This window comes from Ilyonectria robusta (assembly GCF_021365365.1).
Source record: "Ilyonectria robusta strain PMI_751 chromosome Unknown BGZ61scaffold_5, whole genome shotgun sequence".
NCBI lineage: Eukaryota > Fungi > Ascomycota > Sordariomycetes > Hypocreales > Nectriaceae > Ilyonectria > Ilyonectria robusta.
This window is the reverse complement of record NW_025764439.1, coordinates 2,051,103-2,067,901: the sequence shown is the minus strand read 5'-3', so window position 1 is coordinate 2,067,901 and position 16,799 is coordinate 2,051,103. Positions and strand designations below refer to the sequence as shown.

Here is a 16,799-nt window from a genome sequence, read left to right as displayed (position 1 = left end):
TGCACTCACGAGACAGGTGCTCGGCGATGAGCATCTGCATACGTTTACAAGCATGAGCAACCTTGCAGATATACTTAAGAGCCAGGAGAAGTACGAGGAGGCCGAGGCGATGCACCGCAAGACGCTTGCACTCACGAGACAGGTGCTCGGCGACGAGCATCCGCACACACTCACTAGCATGAATAACCTCGCAGTTGTACTTCACAGCCAGGGGAAGTACGAGGAGGCCGAGGCAATACATCGCAAGATACTTATACTTAGGAGACAGGTGCTCGGCGACAAGCATCCGCGTACGCTCGCGAGCATAAACAACCTTGCAGTTGTACTTCAGAGCCAGGGGAAGTACGAGGAGGCCGAGGCGATGCACCGCAAGACGCTTGCACTCACGAGACAGGTACTCGGCGACGAGCATCTGCATACGCTTATGAGCATGAGCTACCTTGCAGGTGTGCTGGAAGTGCAAGGAGGCCGAGGCGATCTATCATAATACCATTTATTAAATCAGGGTTTTATCTTTCTACAGCTCTATATGCGAAGACACCGCGTTCAAAATAAAGGACTGGGTACTATCCGAGCAGAGTTAATCCTTCGTCCGCAAGCTAGCCTGACCCGCTTTGTCACCAGCCCCGAGGCGGAAGCTGGCAAATACACTCTGGAAGACCACAAATCTCCATCAACTCTTTCTTTTTCTTTTTCTTCATCTCTCTGCCTTTTAAGGGTCATAGGGGAAGACGCAGCTTTATACTTATTTTTTCTCTTGCATGGTGCGAACGATCTGGAAACTTCTAGTGCCGCCTCCTTAGTAATTGCTGCTATGACTTGATTAATAATCTCATTCAGAAGGATATGTGAGCACTGGCCGCCCGGGGGGGGGGCGGGTTGAGCGGTCATGACGGTCGTATCCTAGGCGTTACGCGGCCGGATGGAGATCGGGTCGGCTTCAGCGAGCTATCACATACCTATCCAGAAGTAGTGTTTAGAGTTGCGGGGTCTTAAGATGACACGCACTACCCATCTTTCTCTATCGTTAAATTCCACAAAATAGCGGCGTTATAGCTGCCACGATCCGGGTTCTTAAAGTAATCACAGCTAACGCCAGGGCGATATAATGACATAAGATGGAGGATATTATGTTTTATAATAGAGTCCCAAGCTTATTATATTTACTAGGTCTTATTCAGGCAGATTTTAAAGCATTCCTGAGGTTATGTGTTAAGGCTGTTGGCTCTCGCCAAAAAAGCGCGCGAGGTCATTTTCGCCATGCTGGGCTGTCTATGGAAGAACCTCAAGACTAGATGTTATATAAAACACATATGCTAATGTGCATCGCTCTTTCTAAGCTGGTCAATCCACTGTTTCACATCCCGAACCCATGATGTCGTAATACCCGACAGAATACCTGCCTCGATGAAAAGATCCAAATTCTGCTGCTAATGCAAATGCTTGAGATCGAGACCTTGCTGAAATGTAATCGCAGCGGCCTTCTGAAAACTTGCCTTCCAAGCTTCACTGCTAACCCGAGCATAGTGCCACATGCAGTAGCGCTTTATCGCATTATCTCTCGGCTCAGGGATATTCTAATCATCCTCGTCAGGATGATGTGGTGACGACTCCGCAACTGCAGCCGAGGTTTGATTAGAGGGTCCAGGTAAGACATTGGTGATGTGGATTGGGTAGCCTGACAGTGAGTTTTGCCGTTTTCGTTTCCTGCTATCCTCTTTCTGTTGTTCGTTCCCAAACTTGCGGTGCAAAAATTCCCGATTTATTTAGCGTCTAAATACTAATCAAGATGCCTCAGGGACGCCTATATACCTCAGTAGCCTCAAGCCAATTAAAAGAGAGTACAATACTGTATATATATATATATATTGGATATCTCTTTGCAAAGACCTGCTTCTTTATGTTTCACAATTCTCATAAATACCTTTACATTTATTACTAAGCTATGAGTCATTCGGTAAAAGAGCAAGAAGTACGAAGGAAGAAGGTACAAAAACAAGACCTGTCAATAATTATTTTGGATGCGTAAGCTCTGTTATTTATAATGGTTTGTCTTAACCTAACTATTTGATAGGTCAGATCAATTATTCCAGCCCAACTGTAGGGCTAATTGAACCGATACCAGGGTTGAACTATACTCTACTACAATAGTCTAAGAATAATCTCAAACTCCAAAATTCAGGAAGAATCTCGTCCTGTCCAAATATAATCCTTTACTTGCAGCCATAAAAACCTCTTGAAGCGCTATTTTCCGTTTAGACCAGCTTGCATTATCCTCCTATTAGCTGGAGACCCCACCATCTTACACAGCTCAAGATGGCTATACAACTCATTGAAACAAACATGTTCTAGCAGTCCATCTGCCTCCTTCACCTATCTGTTGTCTTGGTATGCTACTGCAAGTACTTGCTGTGATCTCAGTTGAGAAGGGTGGTTCTCCGCTAATGTCTCTTCCTGTATCCCCACTACATACTCCGACAGTCCAATTGCCTCCTTCGCCTGTTATGGCAGCAAGGGGGTGAGATTGCAGTAAGTCGAGAGGACCTGCGGAGGGGTGCTAGTGCGCCGGGGAGTCGAAGACGGCGACCAACAACGAAAGCCAACGGACAGGGACCAGGGACCAACACGGGTCCCTCTTGGCAACTCCTCACATCCTAACATGCACCGTACAGTACAAATAACAGTACGTACGTAAGTACCGCGTGGTATCATAGACGGGTTTTCTTTCACTATCTCGTACAGTGCGGTAACGACACACTTACGATAGTAGCATGGATTTAATCCAACTAGGGTGCATAAAAAAAGAGGTACATGAGGTCCCGCCCATTTTATATGACGCTAGAAGTAACTGCTCCGTGGTATCTACATTGCAATACATAACATCTCTCACGGCTATGCGGCTTTTCGGAAGTCAACCAGCGTACCGTTGATCTCCCGGGCCTTCGTGGGTCGCCAAGGCCAAGTTAGCCCTTAGTATGATAAAGGTAGAATGAAGCTGAGTTAGTGGTTGGTTAATTTGGTATCTTTGACATCGTTTCGGCTGTGGCTGTACAACATGCCAGCCCCCTCCCTCCCCGCCTTATAGCGTCTGCCAGCAGCCTTGTGCCCGAGGAATACGCGTTGCTTTGCTGTGTGCTGGAAAACGTCCTCTTTTGTCCAAAACCAGACACTTACCTACCTCCATATAAAAACATTGCAGATAGTACCATCCACCGCATGGAAACAGTACATCGAACTTCTAGTTCAGTTTCTGTCTTCTGTATTATACACAATGGCCGGGACGAGCTATCAAACGAGGACAATGTCAGCAGCAACACCTATGCGGGCCTTCTAGACTTAGCAGCTCGATTCCTTCTGGCTAGCTCAACCAAGGACAAAGTCCACTGTCAATTCGACCCACAGCTAGCCACTTTGTGATACCGTAGCATGCGAAGTTGCGCCTTGATGATGCATCCTGCAGCTATAGGGCATTGATTTCGTCAATATGACACCGCTATCAAGTAAAGGGTAAACCATATTCTGTCCCTTTCTCAGTAGGTATATGTATATTTCTTTAGCATCCTGCTCTTGGCGGACTTTCGACTTATACACACGAGGTCACATAACATGTGTGACTATGTTAGTCAGGGCTGCGAGCCAATGCTCTGTTTGGTGCTCAAAACCTAAATCCCTTCAAAGACTCCTTCCCTACCCTCAGCTAATACAATACAATATAATATAGTTCAGAGGTCTTAGCCACAAAGCCATACAGAATGCACCAGGTAGCATCTGGGTCATAATTATTTCACCCAACGCTGAAATGGAATACTATATGTGAAACTTCAATGCCGAAGAGTGGCATTCTGCGGCCTGATGATGCCTCATCGGGGCTTTATACGACGCAATTCGACTCCACAAGAGCCCCAACCGAACTTCACTCCATGACCGCATTATCCGGGGCGCAGTGTCTGTGGTGGCGCGGCCGGTCGGTGAAGCGAACGTGGCGCGGGAGTTAGTGGCGCAGGCGTTGAGCACAGATCGTTTAGTGGCCCGAGTTTGCGTGGAAGAAGGAAACTTTCGTTCCGAAAAGGCATGATGTGTGTTTGGGGAGCTGGGCGTGTACATGGCGTGTGACTGCAATAGCTATATCCTTAGAGCTGGTTTCAAAGAACAGAAATACACTCAATCAGACACTACAAACAATCTGGGCTCGTGACATTCACCATGAATCGCTGACCAGACTGCCGAAGTGCCGTGTAAGCTGAGGTGTCAGCTTCAGCCTCCAAGAATCGAAAGCAACGGCACCACTCACCGCGCTTACCGAAATCCCGTTGAACAGGACTTTGGGAGGGGCAAAACATGGTGCATTACTCCATTTTGCTGACGGCGAAAACAACACAACCACATGGCCCGACGCCGTGATTGGTTCGGAACATTATTGATGGATTAAAAATAGCCGCGTGCAGCATAATAAGAGGCGCTGTGTGGAGAAGCTCGCTGAAGTGAGGCTCACCAACGAGCTAGTTGTGAGAATGTCTGCTACTTCACCTCCTGTACGTGGAAAGCCGCGCAGATTTAGGCTCCTCCTTCATTCTCCATTTGAATGATTAGTTGTCTGTCACGCCGTCAAGCCACCTCTGAGGTCAGTTTCATTCTGGGGTCGCTGCTGCGGTCGCTGCGTGGGTCACTCTTCTCTTGGGCTCATATTCACAACGCACTTTTGCTGCATCATCCGCCAGGGCTGACCAGAATGCCGCATATCCGGGTTGAGAACCAAATATCCAACTGTGAGCGTCGACTCGGAGACTTACGCGCAGTGCTCGACTCATACTACCGTAATAACAAACCTCCAGCAAATGTAATGTCACTCCGCAGTGCTGCGGACCTGCAGCCTCTGCTACTTGGTGCGGCATACTACGGCATGACGGTTGCATATAAAATGGAGGGTTCCCGGAAACAACGATAGTCCAAGCAGTGCAACCGTTCAAGAAGCTCATCCATCTCACCACTTGTTCAAAAATCGTTTTCGGGGATCAACTATTTTGCGAGCCATCGCCATGATTCCTTCCTTCAGTATCCTGGCCCTGGCGGGCATGGCATCGGCCAAGGTCTTGCCTGGCCACTACCGGATGGACAATTTGCAGTCTTTGCCTCCTTTGATCGATATCCGCAGCATCCACAACAGTGACGCGGAGCCATGTAAGCTCGTCAGCGATGCCTACGAAAAATACGGCTCCCCCGGCAGTCGTTCCATCGTGCCGCTGGCTCCATCAGTGGGAATCGCCTGTCTCAAGTCGGTTCCCCTTCAAAAGAAGCGAGATCTCGAATTGCTGGATTATCTCATACCATACCTGTCTTACCAGAGCACTCTGGAGATCCTGGCCGACCCGCCAGAGGAATACCTTATTCCGGGCGTTGATGTCCTCGGCGGCATAGAAGTCATCAGAAGCAAGCTGAAGAATGACGAGTATCAGGCGCAGTACGAGGTCATGACTGACCTGCAGAGCATTGTAAGATATCCTTGACGTAACTACATGTGACAGTGAGCATGTGCTTATCACTCTTTCATAGTTCTACGCCGCTAGCGATGGGCACTTTGCCTACATTCCGGGTCTCATGAGCACCTTCTTCTTCATTCGACCGCACATCATCTTCCAGTCCGTGTCAACCGACGGAACTCGTCTCCCTAACATTTTTATGGACTCAGATATCCAACTCAGCAGCGAGAAAGAGCTTTCCTACTCCCCCTCTGCCGTTGAGAGCATTGATGGTGTCCCAATCACTGAGTGGCTTGAGAACGACGGTGTTTTCAGGATTGGTAACTCCCAGGATCCTGACGCCCAGTACAACGGACAGTTTCGGAGTGCTGCGCGAAAGGCTGTTGGAGCGGAGGCTGGAATATTCGGCGTGCAGGCCGAGATCCCCGACTCTTACACCCTGTCGTTCTACAACGGCACCACGATGGTGGCCCACAACATGCTTCTGTTTCCCGCGAGCACCGATTTCACCGGAATCACTTCAGGGGAAAAGTTGCAAGAAAGATTTGAGCTTCCCCCAACCACAACGTCCGTGATGCCCGGAAACTCCACTCCCTATTCGACACCCAGTATCGCCAGCACCACGGAGTCAACCGAGTCGACGACCTCGGCCACTCCTGAGCCGACCGTTCCTGGATACCCCTACCCCGTGGTGAAGCACCCACTTAACTCGTTTTCCGGATACTTTCTCAATGAGACTGGGTTCGAGGACACCGCCGTCTTCTCAATTCTGGAATTCGAACCCGGCAACCCCCCTGCCGACTTCAATGTCACCGAGTACATCGTTGACGCCAAGGATGTCTTCATAGAGTTTCTCAAGAAAGCTAAAGTGGCAAAGCGTGAGAAGCTCATTATTGATCTATCAAACAACGGTGGTGGATACATCGAACTGGCTGAATCGTTTTACGCACTGCTTTTCCCAAAGGGAGAGATCAGTAACTGGGGTCGCTACCGTAATAACGTGGCCTTTGATGCGTTTTCAGAAGCCAACTGGAAGGCGCTCGCAAGCGTTGAATTCCCCTCCGCAAACCCCTACCCGATCAACCCGCAGGGTCATGATATCAAGACCGGCAAGCAATGGTTTGGGCCTTACACCGTCGAGGGCGGCCAAAACGTCACTTCAGCAGCTCGTGGAAACCCGGTCGACCCCATTGAGTATTTGAGCACTGTCGGCATCACTATTGAGTCAGATGAGGCACCTTTCGCAGCGGAAAACATCCTCATCGTCACGGATGGCATATGCGCTTCGTCTTGCACCATCTTCACCGGCCTCCTGAACCGTAACCAGGGCGTCCGTACTCTTGCTCTGGGTGGCCGCCCGATGAACCTGGCCATGCAAGCACTGGGAGGTGTCAAGGGAACGCAAGTCCAGACTTTCGCCACAACTCTCGAAAATGAAGAGACATTCATCGCCGCTCTGAAGAATGACACACAGGCACTGCGAATTATCCGAGACGCCATCCAGGCTTTGCCCAAGCCAAACCCGCCATTGCTCTCCAGTACGGGCTCCCTTAACCTTCTCAGTGGATATACCGTCCATGACCTGGAAGGATACCCGGTGCACTTCAAGTACGAGGCTGCGAACGGCCGACTGTTTTACACTCAAGAAATGATCACAGACGTAACCGAAATCTGGCGACAGGCGGCTTCCGTGGCTTGGAACGGCGCGTCGTGCGTGCTCGGGTCGACGGAGAACCAGGACGGCACCATGGGCGACAAGGCGCTTCCATTTGATGCCCGCGTGAGGAGCCAAGCGATAGGCGTCAAGGGTCCGGGATCGTTGAACTGATATGATTGAGGATTGGTGGTTTGGAGAGTGACGTTTGTTTCGAGGTGTGTGTGATGAGTTTTTAGATCGGGTGCCTTGAGGAATGAAAGGGTCTTAGAGGAGGGTACGGGGGAGCCAATAGGTTCCCGGCGACTGATACAGTGGGTAACAAAAGTTCCGAGGAGTTCCAAATAAGGAGAAATGGAAGTACGTTATCCTAGTCCTTACCATAACACTTATATATTGGCGATGAACTGTACCTTAGCATAATTGTATGAGTGACTTAGATCGGGTGCAAGCTTTGTGCATCCCACTGCATGCTATATCGCGTGAAGTCTGCGAACATTGGAAGGCCATCCACGACGAAGCCGACCCTGATTTGAAAGTTCGGTTCACTTTCAACTTCTCAGCAATCTTGTCGGAATCAAGCTCCTCGACCGTTCTCAGCGGGGCATTTCACCAAAATGGTCCTTAATTCTGCCGGTAGTCCTAGATTTGGGTACAACACAAATTGACGACTCGGAATCTAGGAGCATATTGTATCTAGCAGCATGACTTAGACCGTGCATTATGAATTTATTTAGGGTCATGACTTTTAATATTGCAACAGTCCGGCACGGACGCAACATTTCCTTTCGAACAAGAAGTATTGGTGTAAAGAGGCTTTGAGTTGTAACTCTAGGTTCATTCTTACCTATAAGTGCTAAAAACAAAAAGAAAGCACTATATTAGTTCATAATAAGAGTCTTTTTGCAACCCGGTATTCCTTCAAGTTTAGAGCTGTACCTTATTTAACCGACCATGTTGATGATGGCAGATCATTCTGCTTAATGAACCTATCAAAAGTTTTCAACATCGCCTGTATCAACCGTATTCTCCTACAATTTTTTCATTGTTTCTCTTTGCAGCCGCCGCTCATGCCTTTGCTGTCGGCGGCACCCATTCCATCGAGGCGGCTGTACATCTCAAAGTGGACATGAGGCTCAGCAAAAGTTAGAAAAGCCCTTTTTGGCAACCTAGCTTCGGATAGGGAACCCCGACCTAATTCATACCCGCTTCGTTTGCACCCCTCTTTTATTGTTAAGGTGATGATCCCTTTCTTGTTACACTGCTTATCGGACACGTCAGCAAGCCACCATCGCACCTTAGTAGCAGACGAGGCTCTGGGAGTACAGTTACCAAATGAGAAGCTCACGTGATACACTACGTCGGCCAAATGCGAAATTGCCTCAGTGATGAGCGTCAAAATAACACTCTTTGACTTGTCCTATCGCCGATCTCAGTATGTCGCCATTAACTACATTGTGCGAGTATTGCGCCCAAATACCACTTGACCCGAAAATCCTTGATTCCGAAGGAGGGTCCAGGTACTATTTGGGCTCTGGCGCACGCCTCGAGAGTAGCCCATGTCCATTCTGCCGCCTTGTCCTCCACGCATGTTTCCAGGACCATGGAGAGGTGAAGACGCATCTCGAAATGAGCATTGATTGGCGGCAGGGACCTGGCGACCGCTGGGCTTTTACAAGCCCTCATGGTGCTGTTGATACGTGGATTGGCTTTAGTGCCCGGATGAGCCCGCAGATTGACGATGAGGCTATGACCCTTGAAACCAGGTGGAAATACCCCATCGAGCCAACGACGGGGCCCGTTATAGATACCACTAGAATTTTTCGGTGGATCTATTCTTGTGAGCAGATGCATGGCTCTGCTTGCGCACTTCCGACCGATCTAGCATTCACCGACGCTTTTCGAGGCCTACAAGTTCTCCGCCTGCTCGACGTCGAGATTAACTGCCTCGTAGAGACGACAGATCTTGAGAAATACCTCGCGCTGAGTTACGTTTGGGGAGCTGTGTCAAATTTTCGGCTCACCAAGGCCAATAGGCCTGCGCTGCTCAAGCCAGATTCTCTCAATAGGGTTTCACATCTACTTCCAGAGACAATCAAAGACACCATCACCTTCACTCGGCGCCTAGGATGTCGGTATCTCTGGGTGGACGCCCTCTGTCTACTGCAGAATGACACAGACGATCTAGAGCTGGGCGTAAATGCGATGGACCTCATCTATGAGCGAGCTTGGCTGACGGTTGTTGCGAGCTGCGGTCATGATGCGAACGCCGGCTTGCGGGGCGTCCAGAATGGGACTAGGAGACCTTCCGAAAACACATTTCAAGTCATTCCTGGAGTTGAAATGGGAATCTTGAGCGGGTTGGATGGGTTGCTCAAGAAGTCGGTATATGACTCTAGAGCATGGACGTACGAGTTCAAATTCGCTTCTCCATCACTGGTAGGTTGATGAACTAACAGCATCTAGCTTTCAAGAGCGCGTACTGTCCCGGCGGGTCATCTACTTTGTCAGCGATAAGATTTTCTTTCGCTGTCGGGCGGCAGAGCACGCCGAACACTTCACCGACATCCTGTCCCAGCACCGTGATGTCGGCGCAACATTTGGGTCATTGCTACCAGAGGCCATCTTAATGACACATCCGGTATTTGATTACACGACCATGCTCTTCTATTATACCAAGAGAGCGTTGACCAGCCAAAACGACGCACCTCGAGCCATGGCCGGGATAATTCGACGATTCACCGAGGCAATGAAATGCCAGTTCTTCCAAGGCCTCCCGACGGCAATGTTTGATCGATTTCTTGTATTTCATGCGTTTGGCGGCGTTCTGCATCGCCGCCCCTCCTTTCCGAGCTATTCGTGGATGGGGTGGCGAGGAAGCATTGACGTGGACTTGAGAGATGGTCCCGACAGCCGCGACTACAGCAACGACTGGCTGAAGAACAGAACGTGGATTATCTGGTACAAGAGGAGTCCCTCTGGTATTACAAATCTTGTCTGGGACCCAGATGCAAACGAATTCTTCCCTTCCGGGGATATGGAATACGTAGGGTATCGCAACAGATCCTCATTTGCTGATGGTCGGCGCCTCACTAGAAAGCAAAATACGAGACGGACCATGCCAACAGAGGAGGTATCATTCTCTGGAACAGTACCCCCATACCCCATCTTGCAGTTTTGGACCATGTCCCTGTTCTACAGCATCTCTGACATTGATGTTTTCATGGCCACTGGCTACCTTGCGGATTCGAACAATGATAAATGCGGCCGAGTTTGGCTGGATGGCTTTGAGGAAACAAGTTATTTCGAATCACAAGGTCCATTCGAAGTAATTCTCTTATCGGAGTCATATTCACACCCCTTCGCCGAGAAGCTTGAACACCAACCCGAGTGTTCCTACAATCGAGTGACAGGAGCAGGGTATTGGACGTACTACAATGTGTTGCTTTTGGAATGGCAAGGTGGCATTGCTGAGCGACGGGGTTTCGGTTTCTTACACCAAAGCGCACTTAGAAGTAGTCTAGCCCCTGGCCCGGTGTGGAAAGAAATATTTCTAGCATAGTGGCTTACCATTATATCAGATGAGGGAAAGGGTCATTGGGGCTGTCCCGTTAGCTTTCTCGATTAGAGCCCATCCATAATGTGGTGAACGATTGGGCTTTTTGATTCATATGGATTTGAAGTTGAGATAAAGTTTATTTAAAGCAATTGCTGAGCAAATCATCTTCTCTATGTACAGTTCCCGACATGTGCATAGTGGCAAGGGGACCAGTAGACTCTCGGCCTTACTTGAGCAGCTTGCGCGCCGCCGTCTCGGACCAGATTCGCGCATACCACTGGTGCATCTCCTCCATCCACCCGGGCATCGGCCCCTTGTTGCCGGGGAATTTGCCTTCGCTGTGGAAGAGACAGCTCTTGAGCCTCAGCTCGACCTCGCCATGGACCTGGTCAATGCTGGTGCTGATGACGAAGAGGCCGTCGGAGCCTCGCAGGCCTTGGTTGCGTGGCGAGTCTCCGCAACGGACAGTAATGTCCCGGGCGGTCTTCTCGACGACCTCGAAGTGGTCGGTGAACTTGGTGCCCTTATCGTAAGTGCTCTCAGCGAGCTGCTCCTGGTCCCAGAGCTGGTCCTCAGTCTCGGGGCTTCTCCACTTGTACTCTAGGTACTTTTGCTGGATGGTGAAACCTGGAGATGGTGATCAGCCTCGGGTGTCAGAAGCATTCAGAGGCGTTAGAAAACTCACCCAGACCGCTCCACAGGCCACGGCAGAACTCGACGGTCAGATCGCCGTCCTTCTTCAGCAGCTCCGGGCGGATCTTGTCGAGCGGGATGCGCTTGATGCACACATCCTGGGTCGCCGGGTTGCGATTGGGGTTGCGCTGCTTGTAGGGCTTGGACCACCAGATGGGATCGTTGGCGGGCAGCGGCGAGATGACGGGGTTGCGGGCCGCGAGAACCGCGGCGGCCGTCGAGGTGCCGAGCAGCGCGGTGAAGACGGTCTTTCCGAGGATGCCCATGGTGAGGATTTTGGCGGGATTGTGGTGAGGGTGAAGACGCAGATGAGGCTGAAAGTCGAGGTGGAGGTGAAGGTGAAAATGCCCGCGAGGCTGGGGTTAAACCGCCAACCCCTCGGATAAGGGCGCGTAGCCCACCAAAAGCTGCTCTAAGAGACCCGGCAAAGATCCCGGCGGCTGCGGCTGCGGGATAAAAGTTATCCCATCTCCACTTCCATTGTCCAGGGTCACATTCACCAATTCACCAGGGAAGTTAGGTGATGACCCTGTCCAGCATGGATTCACAAATTAGCACAAACAATGCAAAGCCACATTCATGCAATCGCACAAGCGAACCATCATGTCATGACTTTTTTTCGAATCTCACTTGTGGGCGACAAAAATTACCTCGCAACATTCCGAGAACGCCCGACAATCATCAGTCCATTAGGTACGGAGTATCCATCGCCATAATTGAATGTATCCGGTGATTGTCCGACACTAAGCTCAATCAATTACATGTGATCGCGACTTTCGCCACCGTCAACAATTGCGCTTCTACTCGGGAACATTCTCTGGCTACTTAATACAGTTCGCGAGCTCCCATTCTTAAAAGATCCTCGGGCATAATTCCCGACATCTAAACTTACCAAGTAACATGTTCATTAGATTGCCATGAATTCACAAACAAACGGAGGAAAGTTCTTATCCATTTCAAGGCTATTCTGACGCACACATCTGCAGGCCAGCACTGCGTATTGCTGGTCATCCATCATGCTTAATTGGACCACGTCTCTTTTTCCTACGTCGAGTTCAAATATTTGCAGCTAAGAGTGCATCGCCCTGTTCGTTTCGCGCCCGGTAGTTTCAGCTGAAAGCTTCGTGCAGTCTGCAGGTAGCATATGACGGCTGTCCTACCAGGCATTGCCTGAGGGTGTCCTTGCTGCGCACACCTTCTGTGTACCCGCTCCTTTTTACATGCGAACGCTTTGCGGCCAATGTTCCAGCACTTGTAACACTGAACTGGTCCTTGGCGCCGCTCAAAAACGCTGGTGATGGCCGACTCCCCGGCCAGGTGAAAGTATCCCTCCTCGAGGAGTCGTAACCTCGCATGCACGGCCATGGCATTGACGTAATTGACGAGGCAACTGGCTCAGCCTGGTTGCCTTGAGAGTGGTATGCTGTGTAGAAAATGCACCTCAGGACGCCTTTCGCACGAATATGGAATACATAGCCACCCAGCTGAGCAACGTGACACCCTAGTTCACAGCCACGTCTGCTGCTGACAGGCAGAAATCAAATAATCAATGTCAAAGCCAATAGGTTTCCTAGGTTCCTGGGCAGTAATTCTCACCATTATCTTTTCGTGGAACAAGGGAAAAGTATAAGAAACCCGTGAACCCCCCCGGTCTACACTTTGGTACGCCGAAATTGTTTACCGCGATATCCAAGCCACATTTCCCACAAGCTTCAATTTGATCCTTCAGAAGCCAGGATGCCATCTATCTCGCTCCCAGGCCAAGCCCACGTTCAGGACCTCTGGAACAAGGCTTTCGACTCTCTTGACGACGGCTTGCAGTCGAATCTGCATCATGCTACGACACACAAGCGCGACATATTGGCGGCAGTCTTGACGGTGGCTGAGGACAAGAGGGCTACCAGTCTCCGCAAACGATGGAAATTCAAACGACCGAATGGCGAGGAGGTTGTGCTTCGCGACCTTCTTGAGAAGATTGCCAAATGGATCAACTGTTTCAAAGCAGTTGGCGATGTCGCCGTACAATTCGACGCCAGCAACGCTTCGCTGCCTTGGGCGGCGGTAAGGTTCCTACTACAGATCACGGTCAACGATGTTCAACAATTCGGTGCCATGGTTCAAGATCTCGAGGTTGTTTCTCGGATCATTGCTCGCTACAAAGAGTTTGAGCTTTTGCATCTTTCCCAAAATTCTTCTCTGCAACCAGCGCTAGAAATCGCCCTCGCTGGTCTCTACGCGGAGGTTCTGACGCACTTGGCCCAGACCATAGATTTCTTTTCAAAGTCGACACCCGGTATGTCAACATGCAGATGTGGCATAATTCTGGAGCTAACATGATTAGTCCGGGTGGTAAAGGGTGTCTTTAGGGTTGGCGATGAGAACTGCATTCAGAAGATACTGATCCAAGAGAATGAAGTCCTAAAACTGGCTAAGCTCCAAGACACCGAGGTTCTGCGCTCTCTGGAGATAACAGTTCTCCGGCTTCGGGATCAGTCCAACCACAACACCCGACTCCTTGATGAAGAACGCCTCGTCAAGATGGTATCGTGGCTGTCACTATCACCTTTTCCCATCCATCACGAAACGATCTCTCAGTCAAAGACGCCAAACTTTGGCCAATGGCTGCTCAAGCACGAGACTTACCGGGACTGGTGTCAGACTAGCTCCTCGTCCACCCTTTGGCTTCACGGAATCATGGGCTCAGGCAAGACATATCTTTGCTCGGTGGTGGTGGACTCGCTGCTGGCCACCGCTGCCTCGCAGAGTGGTTCTACCCCCTTTGCGTACTTTTACTGCCTTAGAACCGACTCAGAACCAGAGCGATCTTCGATAGATGGCATTATCACTGAAGCTGTGGTAATTTGCGCTCTAGAGAATCGTGAACCTTGCCCATCACTTTTACAAGCTCTCTGGCAACGCAATCCGTCTCTCGTCGTCACTCCGCTGATGATGAAAGCCGCCAAATCTATCGTGGAGCTCGAGTTCCTCCTCCAACGCCTTGGCCCAGCGGGGGGGAGATTGCAAGACGTCGCTAAATTTGTATCTGAGAATGACGAGAATTACAGCCGCAACTCTGCGTCACGGGCAGAGTTGCTGGCTTGCCTCATCCGTCACGACTCGAAGATCAAACTCACGGCGCTGATGGTTGAGAGTATCCTGCCAATTAGGAACCTTGCGCTACTGGATGAGTTTCTCACACATGAGCCCGCTCTTCCCGTCACAGAAGAGCTCTTCCTCAATATCTTCAAAAGACTTTTCCGAGACAATGAACTCTCGGAGTTTGCGGGGATTCTGCGCCGACACGGAAAAAAGCTCATTTTCACGCAGGAGATGCGTGACGCTATAGACGAGAGACACCAGGGGGAAGCAAACATGGAAAGAAAAGAGAGTTTTTACCGCTTGTGCGAGAGAGATGAAATGGCGGAGGAAGCCGGACAAAAAATGGTGAGATTCAGTAGCAGAGAATAGGGTGGTGAGAGTGACCCTAGTGAGCAGGAAGAGACGAGTACCGACATAAAAGCAGTCCCAGCACGAATTTACGTAATCTATGCAGACAATTTGTATTCAAGTCCAAGTGTCACAGAGATCGATATCAACAAGTGCCTTCACAATTTATCCTCTTAAAACACTAGGCAACTCTACGGCTAATAGCAATACAGTAACTCTAAGAGGGGAAAACTTGATGAACTTTTGCCATTCATCAATGATATGATGGGAATTGGGCTCGGGTTTTATCGAACTATCATTTTTATTCAAGACTGTATAATGACAAACGACAACCGATAGTAGCCCCATAAGATCAATTTAGCAACCAAGCCTCAAATGCGCTCTCCCTTCTCGTTAAACTTGACAACCTCGCCCGATAGCAGAGCATCCTGAAGCGCCCGTCCAATATGCATAACCATCAACCCACCCTCCATCGGGAGCGGCACAGGCTTGTCACTGAGCACACTATCGGTAAACTCATTGGCCTCTAGGGCAAATGCGTCCTCGAATCTCTGCCAGTACTCGGGCTGCACCTCGTGGCGCATGCCTAGCTTGTCGGCGATGACGACGTTGTTGGCTTTGGGGATGACGTTGACCATGACCTTTCCGGTCTTGCCCGTGATTTCAGTGCACACGTCGTGGCCGTGGGCTTGCGTTCGCGAGCAGTAGAAGTATGCAATCTTTCCCCCCCAGAACTCGACGACGCCAACGGCATTGTCTACATCGTTCAGCTCCTTGAGCTCGGGATGGTGTTGCAGCGTGCCAACTGCCCAGCAGGCTTTGGGTAGAGGGTTACCCAGGTACCAAAGCGACAAGTCGATGTCGTGAATAGCGCAGTCGACGAAGATGCCACCGTTTCGGGCAGCATATCGTACAAAGAAACCAGTCTCGTCTCGAAGATCGCACGTGTTGGATCGTACCATGAAGGGCTCGCCAATGGCATTGTCGGTCAGGATCTTGGAGGCAGCATCGCGGTAGGATGCGTCGAAGCGGCGAGAGAATCCAGCCATGACCTTCAAGTGCGGCTTCTGTTTGGCAGCATCAACCACAGATTGTGCCTGTTTCGTAGCATTTAGCGTGGAGATCCGAAATAGAAAGGGGTCAACTTCGTACCTCGGCCATGTCGGTGCTCAGAGGCTTTTCGCACAGGACGTGAAGATTCTTGGCGATAGCAGCAAGCGATTGGCTTGCATGCACATCGGTGCTGGTTGAGACCCAAACTGCTTGAAGTCCGGGGTGGTTCAGCATCTCGCCGTAATTGTTGTACACCGAGATGCCAAAGGTTTTGTATTCCTCGTTCTCCTCGGCCCATTTAACTTCGTGGTCCATGATGCTGCACACGGCTACCACTCGAGCGTGCGGAACCCGGTAAAGGAGAGTCTTGACATGTCGCACACCCTGTTGCATTCGGTCAGGAATTTCTTCTTAACTGGGGGATATTGAGGTTTTACCATGCGACCGAGGCCGACAACAGCAATGTTCAATGACTGCGACATGATTTTCTGACTGGGAGAACTTTGAAGTTGTTTAAGGATCTGGGAGGAAGGTTGAGGCTTGTGGTGAACAATTTCAACTCAAGGGGAAGACGAGACAGTTTATGTACCACTTGGAGGTTTGGAATGACCCATACAGATCAACGAAGAAAAGGGAAAGTTCGCAAATCATGGCCGTGCTTTTCTTGCCCAGAATTGACAATTAAGGGAAGTTCCTACGTCTGCCGCCACGTCCACGGTGATGCATGCAGAGTCGAGTCAACAGAGTCGTCTGCCGAATCAGAAAATTGCCTAAACAGGATAGTTCCCACGGCGAAGAGAGCAGCACGCTTGATCAACCGTCGGTAGCTGCCCAAGCAGGAGAATCCTCTGAAAGTGCGGGGGGCGTGTGGGGAAGATTCTAACCCAACTAAGTAGCTACCGCCGAACAGCTCGTC

The 16,799-nt window shown here is 50.2% G+C and overlaps 5 protein-coding genes across 5 annotated transcripts; 3 read left to right on the top strand and 2 right to left on the bottom strand.

Moving 5' to 3' along the window:
• Positions 1-5,072: 5,072 nt before the first annotated feature.
• Positions 5,073-7,305, top strand: BGZ61DRAFT_492036 (uncharacterized protein; the record flags this gene model as incomplete). The annotated part of the gene is made up of 3 exons (XM_046250492.1): positions 5,073-5,087; positions 5,124-5,489; positions 5,551-7,305. 3 exons carry the CDS (start codon positions 5,073-5,075, stop codon positions 7,303-7,305), a joined length of 2,136 nt encoding a protein of 711 aa, XP_046107891.1.
• A 1,977-nt stretch (positions 7,306-9,282) lies between these two features.
• BGZ61DRAFT_447080 (uncharacterized protein) lies at positions 9,283-10,804 on the top strand (the record flags this gene model as incomplete). The annotated part of the gene is made up of 2 exons (XM_046245287.1): positions 9,283-9,539; positions 9,598-10,804. Coding segments are annotated over exons 1-2 (1,294 nt in total), but the record flags the coding sequence as incomplete, so codon positions are not given.
• BGZ61DRAFT_447078 (uncharacterized protein) lies at positions 10,805-12,003 on the bottom strand. The gene is made up of 2 exons (XM_046245286.1): positions 11,376-12,003; positions 10,805-11,317 (listed from the first exon to the last, which is right to left on the bottom strand). Exons 1-2 carry the CDS (start codon positions 11,647-11,649, stop codon positions 10,917-10,919), a joined length of 675 nt encoding a protein of 224 aa, XP_046107889.1. The 5' UTR covers positions 11,650-12,003; the 3' UTR covers positions 10,805-10,916.
• Positions 12,004-13,120: 1,117 nt separating this feature from the next.
• Positions 13,121-14,729, top strand: BGZ61DRAFT_529997 (uncharacterized protein; the record flags this gene model as incomplete). The annotated part of the gene is made up of 3 exons (XM_046253491.1): positions 13,121-13,676; positions 13,725-14,661; positions 14,711-14,729. The coding sequence occupies 3 exons, from the start codon at positions 13,121-13,123 to the stop codon at positions 14,727-14,729; spliced, it is 1,512 nt and encodes a 503-aa protein (XP_046107888.1).
• A 472-nt stretch (positions 14,730-15,201) lies between these two features.
• On the bottom strand, positions 15,202-16,365 carry BGZ61DRAFT_475420 (uncharacterized protein; the record flags this gene model as incomplete). The annotated part of the gene is made up of 3 exons (XM_046248694.1): positions 15,202-15,927; positions 15,983-16,267; positions 16,321-16,365. The coding sequence occupies 3 exons, from the start codon at positions 16,363-16,365 to the stop codon at positions 15,202-15,204; spliced, it is 1,056 nt and encodes a 351-aa protein (XP_046107887.1).
• Between the last annotated feature and the right edge of the window lie 434 nt (positions 16,366-16,799).

Coding starts and splice junctions, on each gene's coding strand:
- BGZ61DRAFT_447078 (XM_046245286.1), bottom strand. CDS start 11,649: ATGGGCATCCTCGGAAAGACCGTCTTCACCGCGCTGCTCGGCACCTCG. Junction 11,318..11,375: donor TGGCCTGTGGAGCGGTCTGG/GTGAGTTTTCTA, acceptor CACCATCTCCAG/GTTTCACCATCCAGCAAAAG.